This window comes from Manacus candei, unplaced genomic scaffold (assembly GCF_025592945.1).
Source record: "Manacus candei isolate 608988 ecotype Guabito, Panama unplaced genomic scaffold, ASM2559294v1 h1tg000084l, whole genome shotgun sequence".
Taxonomy (NCBI): Eukaryota; Metazoa; Chordata; class Aves; order Passeriformes; family Pipridae; genus Manacus; species Manacus candei.
In genome coordinates, this window is record NW_026138132.1 from 4,058,037 (window position 1) to 4,075,336 (window position 17,300).

A 17,300-nucleotide genomic window follows, 5' to 3' on the forward strand; every position below is an offset into this window, starting at 1 on the left:
GTAAAAAGCACAAATAAGGCCGGTTTCCGGAAAAATAAAAGGATGTGGAGGGAAAAATCATATTAATAATAATGATGTTTTTAGTGCTGGGTTTGCCAGAGCCTGGTTTTGGCAGCCCCCGGGTCTCTGCTTCTAACCCAGCAATCGCTTCTCCTTCATTAATCCTCGGCGCCGGGGATGGAGCGGCGGGTCCGGGGCAGCCGAAATTCCCGCTTGGCACAGGAAGAGGATGGACCGGAGGGAAGAGGGGAGGGCAGAGCAGCCCCGGACCCCTCTTTGGGGCACCCAGAAACAGCGTGGGCGCCCCTGAAGCCGCGGAGCTGCGACCCCCGAAGATCCCGGAGCCGCTTTTAGTCCTGGAAGAGAAGGCGCCGGGGGCTGGAAAAAGATGGATTTTTGCAGTGAGAGACATCAAAACACCCCTAAAATATTTTTTTTAAAAACAAATTTGAAAAGGCGAATTGGGAACGATTGGGTGCCGCCTCCCTAAAAGCAACAGGCTGCTTTTTCAGTCTTTACCCCCGCAGTTTTTAAGCCGCGGGTGTCGGGATGCTCCACACCCCTCCGCCGGCGGCTTCCCCGGGAAGCTCTTAAAAATTTTAGGGGCTGGGAAGCTCCCAAAAACACCCCGGCCCTCGCCAGCCCTGGAGGGAGAAGCCACCGCGGGAGAAGCCGCGTGGGATTAATCAGGGAGAAGTCGCTGCGGGGTTAGAAACGGGGGGGGGTTCTCCCCAAATCGCGCTCCGCCCTCGGGATGCCGATCCCTGCGAGGATGTCCTCCGCCCCACTTTGCTTCCCGTGCCGGATCCCGGCTGGTTGGAATGCCAAAAAAAACCCCAAAAAGCTCGATTTTAGCCCAAAACCTCAATAACAAACTCCTTTCCCGCAGCCAACGCGACCTTGTTCGATGCTTCAGCTCCAGTGGCACCGAACACCACTAACGTTTCTCTGGTAAGCGGGTTTGCTCATCCATCCCACCGGGAATTTCGGGACGAGGGAGGGCGGACCTGAGGCACCTTGGCACGCAGGGAGTGAGCTGTGCCAGCTTGGAGAGAGGGAAACTCAGATTTCTGTTGGTTTGGGTTCAGCGGCACCAAATCCTCACCTTTTTTGCCCAAATTCATATCAGTTCTGGGGTTTTCCCGTGGTTTTGGGGCTCCCAGTGGCAGCAGCCCTGGGAAATGCCCCTTTCCTTGCATGCTGGGATTACTTAAATTCCTAATTTTGGGGGTTTGACCAGGAAATCCCCCTTTTCTTGCACACTTCAATCACTTAAAGGACTAATTTTGGGGGTTTGGCCACAAATTACCCCTTTCCTTCCATTCTATAACTGCTAAAAATGCTGATTTTGCCTTTTTTACAATGAAATGCCCCTTTCCTTGCACACTGGGATTCCTCAAAATATTAATTTTAGGCGTTTGGCCACAAAATGCCCCTTTCCTTGCAAGCTGAAGTTGCTAAAAGCGCTGATTTTGCTCCCTTTGGTGGGGAATTCCCCCTGTCTCCGCACGCTGCAGTTCCATCAGATGGTAATTTTGCCTTTTTGGGCTCTCTCCCCAGTCCAATGCTATTAACCTCACAGCTCTGGACTGGACTCAGCTCAGCAAGAAGGAATGTCTCAAATACGGCGGCAGCTTAGTGGGAAAATCCTGCAAGTTTGTGCCAGACTTGGCCCTCATGTCCTTCATCCTCTTCTTCGGGACCTACTCCATGACCTTGACCCTGAAGAAGTTCAAGTTCAGCCGTTATTTCCCCACCAAGGTAAGGAAAGCACCTGGTTTTTTTCATCCACTTTTCCAAAAAAGAGATAAAATGGAAGCTGTTTGCCTTTTTGTTGGATGTGAGAGGAACCCTGGGAAAATAAATCCATATTCTTAGAGGTGTTGGAAGGAATTGGGATCTCCTCGAGCTTTTAGCCAGTGTTATGTGGACTTCTGTAAAGCCTTCAAAACAGTGGCCCAGAATATCTTTCCTGTTGGAGGCAGATTTTAATGGTCTTTTAGATTAAAAGATAAAGGATAAGGAATGGGTTGGATGGTCACATCCAGAGGGAAGTGGTCAACAGCTCAGAGTCCCCATGGGTACCAGTGACCAGTGGTGTCCGTGTGGGACCAGAATGATTTCAGAACTTCATTAGTGACACAAATGAAGGGGTTGACACCAAGCTGAGAGTGCAGGTGCACTCCCAAACGATGGGATATTGGGAAGGAATTCCCCCCTGTCAGGGTGATGAGGGGCTGGGATGGAATTCCCAGAGAAGCTGTGGCTGCCCCATCCCTGGAAGTGTCCAAGCCCAGGTTGGACAGGGCTTGGAGCAGCCCGGGCTATGGAAGTTGTCCATGCCCACGGCAGGGTGTGGGACTGGATGATCTTTAATATCCCATCCAACCTAAACCATTCCATGATTCCATGATTCTATAACTTGGCTCTCACGTGCTGAATAACCCTTGTGATGAAAGGGGAGAAAAACCTGGAGTTTTGTGGGTTATCCCTGCATGAGTGGAGCTGGAAACCCCCAGGGAAAGACACCAAAGCAGGAGCAAACTCCTCCATCCCACTCATTTTCCTCTCCATCCCATTAATTACCCTTTTCACCCCCATTTCCCTGTCTTGCCTCCAGGTCAGGGCTTTCATTGCTGATTTTTCCAATGTCTTCTCCATCCTGATTTTCTGTGGAGTGGATGCCTGTTTTGGACTGGACACCCCCAAACTCCACATTCCCAATATCATCAAGGTTTGGCCAAAACGAGGAGACCCCTCACCTCGTCCACACTCTCTTTCCAGCTCCTCACTAATTTTTAGGGAAAAACACATCTCCTGCAGTGTCCTGGCATCTTCTTAAAAGCTACTTCATCTTTTCTAAGGAACATTCTAACTCTGTGGCTTTCTTTCCTCCCCTTTCTTGTTGTTTTTCCTCCCTTTTCTCTCTCTCTCCCTCCCGGCAGCTCCGTAAACTCATTAGTGATTTCTCTATCTTTATGTCCATACTAATGTTTGTGGGGCTGGATGTGCTTTTTGGACTCAACACCCCAAAGCTCCAAGTGCCTACTGATTTTAAGGTAAAAAAAAAAAAAAAAAAAAGCAAGGAACCCCCATTCCAGAAGAATTTCTCTTCCCCAGTTTCTCTTCCCCCATCCAGGGTTTTGCTGTGGGTGATGTGGGGAGTCCCAGGGGCAGAATTTGGTGTTGGTGGGGATGCTGGGGGTGGTTTGGGTGCAAAGGTGGATTCAGGGATGGATCTGGGATGGGTGGTGGGGTGATGTGGGGCTTCCCAAAATGTCAGTGGTTTGCCCCACTCTGGTTTGTCCCTGTGTGGTCCAACCCCCCTCTGTTCTCTCCCAGCCCACCCGTGTGGACCGAGGGTGGTTCGTGTTCCCCTTTGGGAAGAACCCCTGGTGGGTTTACCTGGCCAGTGCCCTCCCTGCCCTCCTGGTCACCATCCTCATCTTCATGGACCAGCAGATCACGGCCGTCATCGTCAACAGGAAGGAGCACAAGCTGCGGGTGAGCCGGGACCTGGGCCTGGGCACCCCCTGAGCTCTCCATTTCGGGGGCTTTGGGGGGGCTGCTGCAGGTCAGGGGGGTGAAGATGGGGAAGGACCTTGATTGGAAGTTGTGGGAGGACACTGAGGGCACTTGGTGTGTTCAGCTGGAGAAGAGGGGACTGAGGGGAGACCTCAGTGCAGTTCCAACTGCCTGGGCAGGGGCAGAGGAGGGGCAGGGACTGAGCTCTGCTCTGGGGGGACCAGGGACAGCAGCCAGGGAATGGCTGGAGCTGTGTCAGGGCAGGCTCAGGTTGGATCTCAGGCAAAGGTTCTTCCCCCAGAGGCTGGTTGGGCACTGCCCAGGCTCCCCAGGGTTTGATCACAGCCCCAAGGCTGCCAGAGCTCCAGGAGGGTTGGGATGATCCTCTGAGGCACAGGGGGTGACTCTGGGGCTGGGCCTGTGCAGGGCTGAGGGTTGGACTGATGGTCCTTGTGGATCTCTCCCAGCTCAGGATATTCTGGGATTCTGTGGGGTTTGCCCTGGCTCAGCACGTCCTGCAGGGCAGGGGATCCCCCTTTCCTTGGCAAGCTGCAATTTTGGGGTGACAAACCCTCTGGGGGGCTAAAGGCATGTTATGCTGTAGGTAATGGGGTGCAGTGGGGTGATACAGGGGGCAGCAGGGCAGGGGGATACAGAGGGGTGCAGAGTGGTGATGTGGGGTGATGCAGGGTGATGTGGAGTGATGTGGGGTGCAGGAGGGTCATGCAGGGTGTATGAGAGCATCACAGAGGCTTCAGAGAGGTGTGAGGTGCCTCAGTGGGCTGCAGGGTGCCCCATGGCAGTGCTGGGTGCACTGGGGCCATGTGGGGTGCAGCAGTGCAGCGTGGGGTGCACTTCAGCAATGATGGGTGCACCAGGGTGCACTGGGGGGGATGCAGGGTGCCCCATGGCAATGTGGGGGTCCTGCAAGGTGATGTGGGGTGCTTTGGGATGATGTGGGGTGACACAAAGGGGCACTGTGGCAATTTGGGGTGCTCCATAGTGGTGCTGGGTGCACCAAGGCAATGTGGGGTGCATGAGGGTGATACAGGGTGCTCTGCAGCTGTCTCAGGATGCATGAGGGTGATGTGGGGTGCCCCAAGGCAGTGCTGGGTATCCTTTGACGACATGGGGTGCACCAGTGTGATGTGGGGTGTGCCAGGGGGTGCACTGTGGCAATGTGGTGGGCATCAGGGTGCTGCAGGGTGCTCTGCAGCAGTACCAGGGTGCTTTAGGGGGATGTAGGGCAGTGCTGGGTGCACTGTGGTGGGGGGGGTGCATCAGTGGGATGTGGGGTGCACCACAGCAATGATGGGTGGTGCAGGGAGATGCAGGGTGCTTCAGGGGCGTGTGGGGTGCTTCAGGATGATGTGGGGTGGTGCAGGGTGCACCATGGCACTGTGGGGTGCAGGAGGGTGATATGGGCTGTATGAGAGCAATGCAGGGGGCTTCAGGGGGATGCAGGATGTCTGTGGCAATGTGGGTGCATCAGGGTGATGTGGGGTGCAGGAAGATGCTGCAGGGTGTTCTGCAGCTGTCTCAGGGTGCTTCAGGGTGATGTGGGGTGACATCAGGTGCCCCATGGCAGTGTGTGGTGCATGAGGATGATGTGGGGTGCACCACAACAATGATGGGTGTGCCAGGGTGATGCAGAGCAATGTGGGGTGCACCAGAGTGGTGTGAGGTGATGCAGGGTGATGCAGGATGTACCATGTCGATGTGGGGTGCTCCAGGGTGATGTGGGGCTCACCATGGCAATGCTGGGTGCACCATAACAATGTGGGGTGCACCATAACAATGTGGGGTGCCCCAGGGTGATGTGGGGTGATTCAGGATGCACCATAACAGTGTGGGGTGCCCCACGGTGATGTGGGGTGATTCAGGATGCACCATGTCAATGTGGGGTACCCCAGGGTGATGTGGGGTGATGTGGGGTGATGCCAGGTGCCCCCTGGCCATGTGGGGTACCCCAGGGTGATGTGGGGTGATGTGGGGTGATGCCAGGTGCCCCATGTCGATGTGGGGTGCTCCAGGGTGATGTGGGGTGATGCCAGGTGCCCCACGTCGATGTGGGGTGCTCCAGGGTGATGTGGGGTGATGCCAGGTGCCCCCTGGCCGTGTGGGGTACCCCAGGGTGCTGTGGGGTGATGCCAGGTGCCCCCTGGCCGTGTGGGGTACCCCAGGGTGCTGTGGGGTGATGCCAGGTGCCCCCTGGCCGTGTGGGGTACCCCAGGGTGCTGTGGGGTGATGTGGGGTGATGCCAGGTGCCCCCTGGCCGTGTGGGGTACCCCAGGGTGCTGTGGGGTGATGCCAGGTGCCCCCAGCAGCATGTGGTGCACGAGGGTGCTGTGGGTGCCTCAGGGCCACTCAGGGTGCCCCGTGGCACTGCTCGACCCTTTAGGGGGAGTGCAGGTGGGGGGACCCCCCACCTTGGCGGGCTCTGGGGCGACCGCAGGAAGATGCCCCGACCCCCTGGGTGTGCTGTGTTGCAGAAAGCAGCGGGTTACCACCTGGACCTGTTCTGGGTGGGCATCCTGATGGCCGTGTGCTCCTTCATGGGGCTGCCCTGGTACGTGGCCGCCACCGTGATCTCCATCGCCCACATCGACAGCCTGAAGATGGAGACGGAGACCAGCGCGCCCGGGGAGCAGCCGCAGTTCCTGGGGGTCAGGTGAGGAAGGCTCGGCCCTCCCCTTCCTCGGGCCGGGGATGAGGGGGGGGGAACCCAACCACAGCCGGCTCATCCCGCTCCTCCCACCCTTCCAGGGAGCAGAGGGTGACCGGGATCATCGTCTTCGTGCTCACGGGGATTTCGGTCTTCCTGGCCCCCATCCTGAAGGTAAAACATTCCTGTTCCCACGTCTCTGTTCCCTCCCTGCAAGAAAAAAAGGACTCTGCCCCCTCCCATGGCCCCCAGCCTGGAGATAAAACATTCCTGTTCCCACATCTCAGCTCCCTCCCCATGGCCCCCCTCCGGAAGGTAAAACATTCCTGTTTCCATCTCCCCCCCTAAAGAAAAAACTGGATTCTTCCCCCTCCCCGTGGACCCCATGCTGGGGGTAGAACACTCCCATTCCCACATCCCTGCAAATGTCCAGGAAAAGCTGAATTCTGCCCCTGCCCCATGGCCCCACCCTGGAGATAAAACATTCCCATGCCCACATCCCTGGAAATGTCCAGGAAAAGCTGAATTCTGCCCCTTCCCCGTGGCCCCCACCTCAAAGGTAAAACATTCTCATTCCCACATCCCCATTCCCTCCCTGCAACTGTCCAGGAAAAGCTGGATTCTGCCCCCTCCCCATGGATCCCATCCCGAAGGCAGAACATTCCCATTCCCACATGCCAGCTCCCTCCATACAGAAGTCCAGGAAAAGCTGGATTCTGCCCCCTCCCTGTCCCCCCCCATTCCAGAGGTAGAACATTCCCATTCCCACATCCCTGCAAATGTCCAGAAAAAGCTGGATTTTTTCCCCCTCCCCATGGCCCCAGTCCTGGAGTCAAAACATTCCCATTCCCACATCCCAGTTCCCTCCCTGCAAAAAGGTGGATTTTGCCCAAAGGTAGAACATTCCCATTGCCACATCCCAGCTCCCTCCCTTCAGATATCCAAGGAAAAGCTGGGGTTTTCCCCCTCCTCATGACCCCCTGAGTTGGTCCTTGTCCCTGGGAATGAGCTGCTGCCTTCCCTGGGCTGAGTTCCATGTTTTTTTCGTGTTCCCAGTACATTCCCATGCCAGTGCTCTACGGTGTCTTCCTGTACATGGGGGTGGCATCACTGAACGGCATCCAGGTGAGTTCTCCTCCTCCTCCTCCTCCTCCTCCTCCTCCTCCTCCTCCTTCTCCTTCTCTTTTTCCTTCTCCTTCTCTTTTTCCTTCTCCTTCTCCTTCTCCTTCTCCTTCTCCTTCTCCTTCTCCTTCTCCTTCTCCTTCTCCTTCTCCTTCTCCTTCTCCTTCTCCTTCTCCTTCTCCTTCTCCTTCTCCTTCTCCTTCTCCTCCTCCTCCTCCTTCTCCTCTTTCTCTTCCTCCTCCTTCTCTTCCTTCTCCTTCTCTTCCTCCTCAACGACCATGAACTGGGTGGAAAAGGAGGATTTTGACTCCCAAAATTTCTGTGCATCCAGCATTTTGATTCCAAATTTTCCGTGCTTCCATCATTTTGACTTCACGATGTCCATGCATCCAATATTTTGACTCCTAACTTTCCTTATGTCCAACACTCTGACTCCAAAATTTCTGTGCATCCAAAATGTGCCTCCAAAATTTCCCTGTGTCCAATATTTTGCCTCCAAAATTTCTTTGCATCCAATGTTTTTACACCAAAATTTCTGTGCATCCAATATTTTGATTCCAAAATGTCCGTGCATCCAGCATTCTGACTCCAAAATTTCCATGCATCCAAAATTTTGAGTCCGAAATTTCCTTGCATCCGATATTTTTACACCAAAATTTCCGTGCTTCAGAAATTTGCCTCTGAAATTTCCATACATCCAAAATTTTGCCTCCAAAATTTCCATGCATCCAGAATTTTGACTCCAAAATTTCTGGGCATCCAACATTTTAATTCCGAAATTTCCATGCCTCCAGTATTTTGGCTCCACAATATCCATACACCAAATATTTGACTCCAAACTTTCTGTGTGTCCAATATTTTGATTCCAAAGTCCTGCGCATCCAAAATGTGCCTCCAAAATTTCCCTGCATCCAATATTTTGCCTCCAACGTTTCTTTGCATCCGATATTTTTACCCCAAATTTCTGTGCATCCAAAATTTTGATTCCAAAATGTCTGTGCATCCAACATTCTGACTCCAAAATTTCCATGCATCCAAAATTTTGAGTCCAAAATTTCCTTGCATCCAATATTTTGCCTCCAAAATCTCTTTGCATCCGATATTTTTACACCAAAATTTTTGTGCCTCCAAAATTTTGCCTCCAAAATTTCTGCGCGTCCAAATTTTTGACTCTACAATATCCACACATCCAGTATTTCACCTCCAAAATTTCCTTGCATCCAGTACTCTGACTCCAAAATTTCTGGGCACCCAACATTTTGACCCCAAAATTTCCACACGTCCAACATTTTGACCCCAAAATTTCCGTGCACCCAACACTTTGCAACAGCAAAACCCTCTGAGAAACACCCCAAAAAAACCCCCCCAAATCCCCAATCTGGGGACTCAAAGAGGGTTTTCCTGGGATGGGGGTGAGGATTGACAGGGATCTCCCTCCCCTGGCAGTTTTGGGATCGGTGCAAGCTCTTCCTCATGCCGGCCAAGCACCAGCCCGACTACGTGTTCCTGCGGCACGTCCCCCTGCGGCGCATCCACCTCTTCACCCTGGTGCAGATCATCTGCCTGGCCGTGCTCTGGATCCTCAAATCCACCGTGGCTGCCATCATCTTCCCCGTCATGGTAACTCCAGCCCAGCTTAGACTGAGATTTTGGGGATTTAAGGGGTCTCAGGGTGAGAGGAACTCCCGCAGATGACCCCAGGCTGGGGGTGTAAAGCCCCGGGTCCAAGCCAGGAGCTGCCCAGGAGTTCTACTTATATTTAGGACTCCAAGAGTTCCCCCACAACTCTTGCAGAGCCTTTGGTTCTTTACGCCTTGAAGTCCCACAAAGGGAACATGCTGCAGGCGTTTCCCAAGAGACTTCTTTTAATTTAGGGAGGAAAGGGGCATTTTGGGAAAAGGTTCATAGGGATGGCACACAACCAAGGAGAAGGTCCCACCAAAGCACCCAGCACGTGACAACCACAACAGAGGGTAAAATACAACCCATCAGTTTTGTCACCCACGGGAGGTTAAGGGAGGGGTAAAGAGAGAGAGGAAGAGATTGAGAGAAGAAGGAAGGAGTGAAGAAAGAGATTAGAATGAGAAAACTGTACAGCCACCACTGAGAGGTCACAGGATGACGGGAGGTCCCAGGAGAGAAGGGCAAAATGGAGCCCCTGCACTCCTGTGTTTATATGGTCTGGCCAGTGTGGCCACCCCTCCCATGGGGGGACATCTCACAGAGGGGAGTGTGGATCTGCTGGAAGGCAGGAGGGCTCTGCAGAGGGCCCTGGCCAGGCTGGATCCATGGGAAGGATCCAACGGGCTGAGGTTCCCCAAGGCCAAGGGCCGGGTCCTGCCCTTGGGCCACAACAACCCCCGGCAGCCCCACGGGCTGGGCCAGAGTGGGGGGACAGAAAGGGCCCTGGGGGGACTGACTGACAGCAGCTGGACATGAGCCAGGGGGGCCCAGGGGGGCAAGAGGCCAATGGAGCCTGGCCTGGCTCAGGAATAGTGTGGCAGCAGGAGCAGGGCAGGGATTGTGCCCCTGCCCTGGGCACTGGGGAGGCCACCCCTGGAGTGCTGTGCCCAGCTCGGGGCCCTCAGGTTGGGAAGGATGTTGAGGGGCTGGAGCAGGGGCAGAGAAGGGCAGCGAGGCTGGGGAAGGGTGTGGAGCACAAGTGCTGTGAGGAGAGGCTGAGGGAGCTGGGGGGGCTCAGCCTGGACAGGAGGAGGCTCAGGGGAGACCTTCTCACTCTCTGCAACTCCCTGCCAGGAGGGGGGAGCCGGGGGGGTCGGGCTCTGCTGCCAGGAACCAGCAGTGGGACAAGAGGGCACAGCCTGGAGCTGCCCCAGGGCAGGTTTAGGTTGGCCATGGGGAAGAAGTTCTTCCCAGAGAGAGGGATCAGCCCTTGGAATGGGCTGCCCAGGGAGGGGGGGGAGTCCCCGTCCCTGGAGGGGTTTGAGCAGAGCCTGGATGTGGCATCAGTGCCATGGTGGGGGGGACAAGGTGGGGTTGGGTCACAGGTTGGACTTGATGATCTCAGAGGTCTTTTCCAACCTGGCTGACTCTGGGATTCTGGGATTCCACTCTCGTTTCTCTGCCCTCATAGATTTTAGCCCTGATCCTGGTCAGGAGGCTGCTGGATTTTGTCTTCTCCCAACACGACCTGGCCTGGATCGACAACATCATCCCCGAGAAGGAGAAAAAGAAAGAGGATGACAAGAAGAAGAAGAAAAAAGGCAATAAAGGAGACAGCAGCAGTGATGAGGAGGTGGGTGAGGGGCTCCTGTGGACAGTGGGGACATTCCAGAGCAGTGGGAGGGGAAGGTCCCACTGAAACTTCCAGGTTGGTGGGTTTGGGATGAAGATCTGTGACTCCTGGAAGTGTTTCACTGCAGAGATCCAACAGGCTGACTGGGGGGGGTTCAGTGACATTTAGGGGCTGGCAGGAGGCTCCAGGGAATGCTCAGACTGCCCTGAAAGCTGGAAAATCGTGGCAAAAAAAGAGAGAAGAGCTCAAATCCCATAGCTGAGGGTACAGAACCCAGTGTGATGGTAAAGCATCATTAACCTGTTCAACCCTGTCGGAGGGGAGTGGAAAGCTGAAACAGAGTTCATTAGAGAAGCCTCTTGAGGTGCAGAAAGGACCCCCAACACCCCCCATAGACCCCCAAACCTCCCAGGACTCCCTTGCATTCAAAACTCCTTCTCCCAGAGGAGCCTGGGGGTGGCTGGATCCAGTCTTAGCCTTGGATTCTGTCAACTGCTTAAATGTAAGGAACTGTAGAAGTGTGATTGAACCACTTCTGTCCCACAGGTTTTAGTGAAGACAAATCAGACATCTTTATATAAAATGAATTATTTATTATGACGAATGAACAGATGAAAGACCTTAATCAGAATTATTTACTATACAGTGAGAAAGCTAAAAACTACTGGTAGGGTGCAACACAGCATAAAGTAGTACAGTGCAAAGCAATTATATCACAACAATTTTATCAAAGCTGGCACAAAGAAACAGTCATTAAGTAAAGATTGATGGAACTCATGGATCATGGACAGATCTCTCACAGAACCCCTGGGGAGTGACCATGAACAGGTCATGGGAGAAGCTCCACACACTCCAGGAATGTCTGTGGAAGAATCTGCCCTGTGAAGGTTGGACTGGGCTTTTAGAGTTATAAAATAATTGACTGCAGGTCAGTCAGCAGCTCATCTGCCAAATCCTGCTCCAAAAAGCAGGAGATGTGTTTGAAATTTTGCTGGTCTGAGCCCAATTCAACACTAAAAGCAGCCTCTTGGCACCAGCAATAGCTCAGTGAACCAGCTTGGATTGTTTGGATTCTGTGCCTGGATTCCAGGCCAAATATATCACCCTAAAATTGGCTCTTAAAAAAAAAAACAACCCAAGAACTCAATTTGTGAGCTGCAGGAAGCAGCAATTCCTCTTATTATGATGATGTCAGATGCACAAGAATCTGATTTCTTCCAAAGCTTGCATGCAGAGGGCCAAAAGCCTCTCGCTTTTATTTAGTTGCATGATTAATTAATTGAATTAATAATTCAAACCTGATACTGTTACACCCACTTCCAAAACCACCCCTCCCACAGTAGCACCCTCGACACACCTCCCAAATTTGAGCTGGAGGTCCAAAAGACCCCTCCTTCCTCCTCATCCTCCTCTTCATCATCACCTTTTGTCCTTCTTGGAACAGTTTCAAGGCTTCTGGGTCTTCTGGATAGTTTGGACCTGGTTATATCAAGCAGTGGGCCTGTTATGTCTTATTCTAAGAACATTTTCTACAGGAAAAAAAATGTTCTTTACCTCGCTGAAAATCTTTTGCCTGTTGGAATCCTTGACAGGAAATATTAAACAGCATTTCAGGAATCTCATACAAAAGGTGCTTAGAAAGTTCTGTTCCAAAAGTGCTAAAAAGCTACACTGAAATCCACATAATATGTATTTTAAGGCATCACCTCCTCAGGGCAGAGCCTCCTGCTGCAGACCCTGCCAGGGGATTTGGGATGATGAAGGCAAATCCTTCTCCTCCTGCACCCACCTCTCCAGGTTTTGGGTGCCTGTGGGTGCCCCAGGTGGTCTCAGAGCCCACCCAAGCACTGCTTTCACCGAATTTCCCCATTTTTTCCCCAGTTCCCACCTCCCTCATTCATTAAGATCCCCATGGAGCCCCTCCCAGCACAGCCCCGAAACGGGGGCCCCCATTGCCTCAGCCGTAAGTAACGGGCTCAGGAGCCTCTCCCGCCTTCCCTGCTGCTTCCTAACCCCCTCCACAGCACCCACTCGGCTTCCCATGGCACTAACCCTGCTGGAAGATGCACCCTGGATCCCTCCTGCTCCCCAGGATCAGGGTGAAAATCAAGGAGGGGAGAGCGGGATCTTCAAGAGCATCTCTGACCCCAAGACCAGGGGACCACTAAGATTTCCTTAAATCACAACAAAAGCCAGGACTCTCCTGGGTTTCATCCCCCACGATGGGGATTCTAAAAAAATATATATATACATCTGGGAATGTTTGCAGCCCCCCAAAGCAGGGGGTGCAGAGCTTGTGTTGGAATTCCCCAGATTTGTTCGGTTTGGCTCAACCTTCCCAACAGGAGTGACCAAAACCGCGCAGGATGAATTTTGGGTGGGTTTGTTCCAGGTTGCATCACGACTCCAGCAAGTTTTGACTGGCTGATTCACTAACTGGGTCCTCACGTGGCTCTTGGCAGGGCTTGCAGGGCCTTGTCTTCCTCTAATCACCCCCAAAAATCAGCATTTCCCAGGAGCTTTTCTCCTGCTCCCACCGGCCAGAAGATGCAGGACCCGGTGGCAGGTTGGAGTTGGGGGTGAGGGGGGTTTTGATTTGGGTTTTTTTTTGGGGGGGGGGGGGAGATTCTGCCTCGCCTGGGGAATGTTTCACCTCCGTGTCCCCCCAGGAAAGAGGGCCTCCACCTGGAGCTTTGCGTTCTGACTCCTCCCCGAATGGTTCAGACATGGATCGCAGGTAAACGGCCCCAAAAGGGGTCCCCCACCCTCTCCCCCATCCCCGGGGGGGGGGACATTTTTGGGATAACCCACCACTGCTCCTGGCTGGGCATCACCTTCTCCAGCCAGCTGGCACCACCCTTGAGCACTTCCCAAACATCCAGGTTTATTTCCACACCATCCCTCTGGATTTGGGGCGGTTTCGTTGCCAAACAGGTTGTTGGGAGAGGGTTTGGAGCCATAAAAACACTGCTGAGCAACAATCACAGGGATTTTTAGGATAGGGGCGTCTCCAAATCCTGAAATTTGGGGTTATTCTCTGCAGATAAAAGGCAAAACATCAGTTTTAATTAATTTATTGGCAGCGGCACCGTGCGGAGTGTTTTCCTGAGGGTCCCAGGGCAGCTTTGGGATGGATTTTGCCTCCAAAATTTCCAGGCATCCAACATTTTGGCTCCAAAATTTCTGTGAATCCACTATTTTTTCTCCAGAATTTCTGTGCATCCAATAATTTCACACACGGTATCCATGCATCCAACAATTTGACTCCAAAATTTCCATGCATTCAATACTTTGAATCCAAAATTTCTGTGAATCCAACATTTTGACTCTAAAATATCTGCATATCCAGTATTTTGCCTCCAAAGTTTCAATATTATGACTCCAAAATTTCCGTGCATCGAACATTTTGACTCCAAAATTCCTGTTCATCCAACATTTTGACTCCACAGCATCCATGCATCCAGTACTTTGACTCCAAAATATCTGTGCATCCAATACTTTGACTTCAGAATTTCTGTGCATCCAATATTTTGACTCCAAAATTTCCATGTATCCAATACTTTGACTCCAAAATTTCCATGTATCCAACATTTTGACTCCAAAATTTCCATGTATCCAATACTTTGACTCCAGAATTTCTGTGCATCCAACATTTTGACTCCAAAATTTCCATGTATCCAATACTTTGACTCCAGAATTTCTGTGCATCCAACATTTTGACTGCAAAATTTCCATATATCCAATATTTTGACTGCAAAACTTCCACGTATCCAATACTTTTGACTCCAAAATTTCCGTGCATCAAACATTTTGACTCCAAAATTCCTGTTCATCCAACATTTTGACTCCACAGCATCCATGCATCCAATACTTTGACTTCGGAATTTCTGTGCATCCAACATTTTGACTCCAAAATTTCCATGTATCCAATGCTTTGACTCCAAAATTTCCATGTATCCAATATTTTGACTCCAGAATTTCTGTGCATCCAATATTTTGACTGCAAAATTTCCACATATCCAACACTTTGACTCCAGAATTTCCATGCATCAAACATTTTGACTCCAAAATTCCTGCTCATCCAATATTTTGACTCCAGAATTTCTGTGCATCCAACATTTTGACTGCAAAATTTCCATGTATCCAATACTTTGACTCCAGAATTTCTGTGCATCCAACATTTTGACTCCAAAATTTCCATGTAACCAATACTTTGACTCCAAAATTTCCATGTATCCAATATTTTGACTCCAGAATTTCTGTGCATCCAACATTTTGACTGCAAAATTTCCACGTATCCAATACTTTGACTCCAAAATCTCCACGCATCCAACCTTCTGACAGGTTTGGCTGTTGGCTCCCCTCTCTCCTCCTCACATTCCCCTTCCCCTCAGGATTTCCTGCCCATCCCCCGGAGTGTTTCCTGAGGGTCTCGGGGTGGTTTTCTGGGATGGGGGATCCCACAGCCAGCTGCTGATTCCCATCTCTCCTCCTGGTTCCCAGTATTACCCTCCACCTGAAGATTTCCTGCCCATCCTCTCCTGCCTTTAACTACTCCCGGAGCCCCATCTGTGCCGTGCCCCAGGTGAAGATCGAGATGGAGTCGGATTATGAGGACACGGACACGGAGAAGGCCCCGCGGGACATGGGCAGTGAGACCACGTTATAGCCCCCCAGCCCCCAGTTTATATATATATATATATACACAGACACCTGCACATTCATATATATATATATAAAGGAAATCAGGCTTATTTTTCTATGGGAGACTGGAGGCCCCAGGGGTTTTGCTCCGGGGGTTTTCAGTGCCGTGAGGTGTTGGGTTTCCAGCCCTTCCCGCTGGGAAACGGGGCTGGAAAGGTGGAATTGGTGATTTTGGCCCCGGAGCTGCTGCGGGGCTGGAGCAGCTGGAGGGGATTGGGATGTGGGAGCAGCTGATGTGCTGGAGGAAAAGGGGGTGATGCTTTTGGGGGGGATTTTGGGGTAGGGAGGAGGGTTGAGTGGCTGAGGGAGATTTGGCCCTGCTCCCAAATCCCTGGAATCACGATGTGGCTCTTGGGGAGGCTTGTTTTGGGAAGGGTGCTGGTCCAAGGGGTGGGGTCCTTTCCATGGGATCCCAGGTGTGCTGGGAGCATCCAGAGGGACCTGGATCTGCTGGGATTGGGCTGAGGAGGAAGAGGAGGCACAGCAGGATGGAGAGGAGCCTGGAGCTCCAGGGAGGGAAGGGAAGGAGGAGAAGCAGCTCAGGGTGAAGGTTGTTGCCACTTGAGGGCAACAACAACCAGGCTGTGGAGCAAGAGCAGGGCAGGGAATGGGGCCCTGGTTTCTGCAGGAAATTGGGAATGGTTTCTGTAGGAAACAGGAATGGGTTCTACAGGGAAACAGGAATGAGTTCTGTAGGAAACAGGAATGGGTTCTGCAGGGAAACAGGAATGGGTTCTACAGGGAAATTGGGAATGGTTTCTACAGGGAAATTGGGAATGGTTTCTGCAGGGAATTGGGAACAGTTTCTGTAGGAAAGAGGAAAGGTTTCTGTAGGAATCAGGAATGGTTTCTGCAGGGAGTTGGGAACAGTTTCTGTAGGAAAGAGGAATGGTTTCTGTAGGAATCAGGAATAGGTTCTGTAGGGTATTGGGAACAGTTTCTGTAGGAAAGAGGAATGGTTTCTGTAGGAATCAGGAATAGGTTCTGTAGGGTATTGGGAATGGTTTCTGCAGGGAAATGGGAACAGTGGCTGCAGTGAAGCCCTTTGGTGGCCCAGCCCCATGTCCTCACCATGGCTCTCCAGGGCCACTCCTGGCCCGGGAACAGCCCCGTCCCTTCCTCGGGGTGGGAGTGAGACACTCCCAAGACAGGAGCAGGACAGACATTCCCAAGCCGTGCTCTCACTGGAGGAATTCTCTCACTGGAGGAATTCAAGGATTCTCTGCTGCCCAGCCCTGTCCAAGGGGCTTCACTCCCACTTCAGCTCCTCCCTCCTGATCATTCCCAGCAGTTTAACAGCCGGTGGCTGGAACAGGAGGGGAGAACAAGCACCTGGAGCAGGGAGGGCAGAGCCAGGACATCCCCCCTGTGCTCCAGGCTCCAGCACCTCCCTGCTGGGTGTCCGTCGGCATTTCAGCTCCATAACGGGCTCTTCCCACCCACTGCTGCCTCTGGATCCTCTGGGAGAGGAAGGAAAGGGAGAAGGTTTGGAGCCAGGGAGGTTCTGAGCTCCCTTGGCCTCTGCCCAGCTCCCACACCCTTTTTCCAGCAGCACCAGGGCAGTGCTGTGGCTTTCAAGGATTTTTTCCCTCCACAGACCAAGCCCAAACACTGCTCTGAAACAACCCTCAAATCTGTTTCTTTTACTCATTTTTTTTTCTAGTCTAATTCTGTATGTTTTTTTTCTCTATTTCCAACCTCCCAGAGCCCCAAACCCCTTCCCCAGGAGCAGGATCACCCTGCCTGATATTTACACCAGCACTACTGGGGTTTCTGGGCCACCAGTTAAATATTGCAACTGGTCTGAACCTTTGTGTGGGACAGATCCCTGTAAATAGTCAAAGCCAACAGAGACTTGAAGGCAATTTCCTATTTATAGCAATTTTTTTTCTGGTTCAGGTGCATTTCCCGGGGACAGGGGGTGAGAGAAATAACACACTGTTACCCTATCACCACTTCAGTGTTCATGAACAGCCAGAACCATTTCAACTTGAAGGCACTGTGTCTATTTTGTAGCGTTTTGTACCA

General features: G+C 52.2%; 1 protein-coding gene across 1 annotated transcript in view; it reads left to right on the plus strand.

The window, feature by feature from the left end:
- The window catches only part of SLC4A5 (solute carrier family 4 member 5), a 39,619-nt gene extending 24,481 nt beyond the window's left edge, over window positions 1-15,138 (plus strand). The window contains exons 15-25 of the mRNA XM_051811958.1: window positions 890-951; window positions 1,561-1,761; window positions 2,621-2,734; window positions 3,343-3,504; window positions 6,018-6,196; window positions 6,292-6,364; window positions 7,247-7,315; window positions 8,759-8,932; window positions 10,407-10,568; window positions 12,450-12,531; window positions 13,238-15,138. Of these exons, the coding sequence (XP_051667918.1) occupies window positions 890-951; window positions 1,561-1,761; window positions 2,621-2,734; window positions 3,343-3,504; window positions 6,018-6,196; window positions 6,292-6,364; window positions 7,247-7,315; window positions 8,759-8,932; window positions 10,407-10,568; window positions 12,450-12,531; window positions 13,238-13,272 (1,313 nt within the window). The 3' untranslated portion in view covers window positions 13,273-15,138. The remainder of the gene's footprint in view (window positions 1-889; window positions 952-1,560; window positions 1,762-2,620; window positions 2,735-3,342; window positions 3,505-6,017; window positions 6,197-6,291; window positions 6,365-7,246; window positions 7,316-8,758; window positions 8,933-10,406; window positions 10,569-12,449; window positions 12,532-13,237) is intronic.
- The last annotated feature ends 2,162 nt before the right edge of the window (window positions 15,139-17,300 follow it).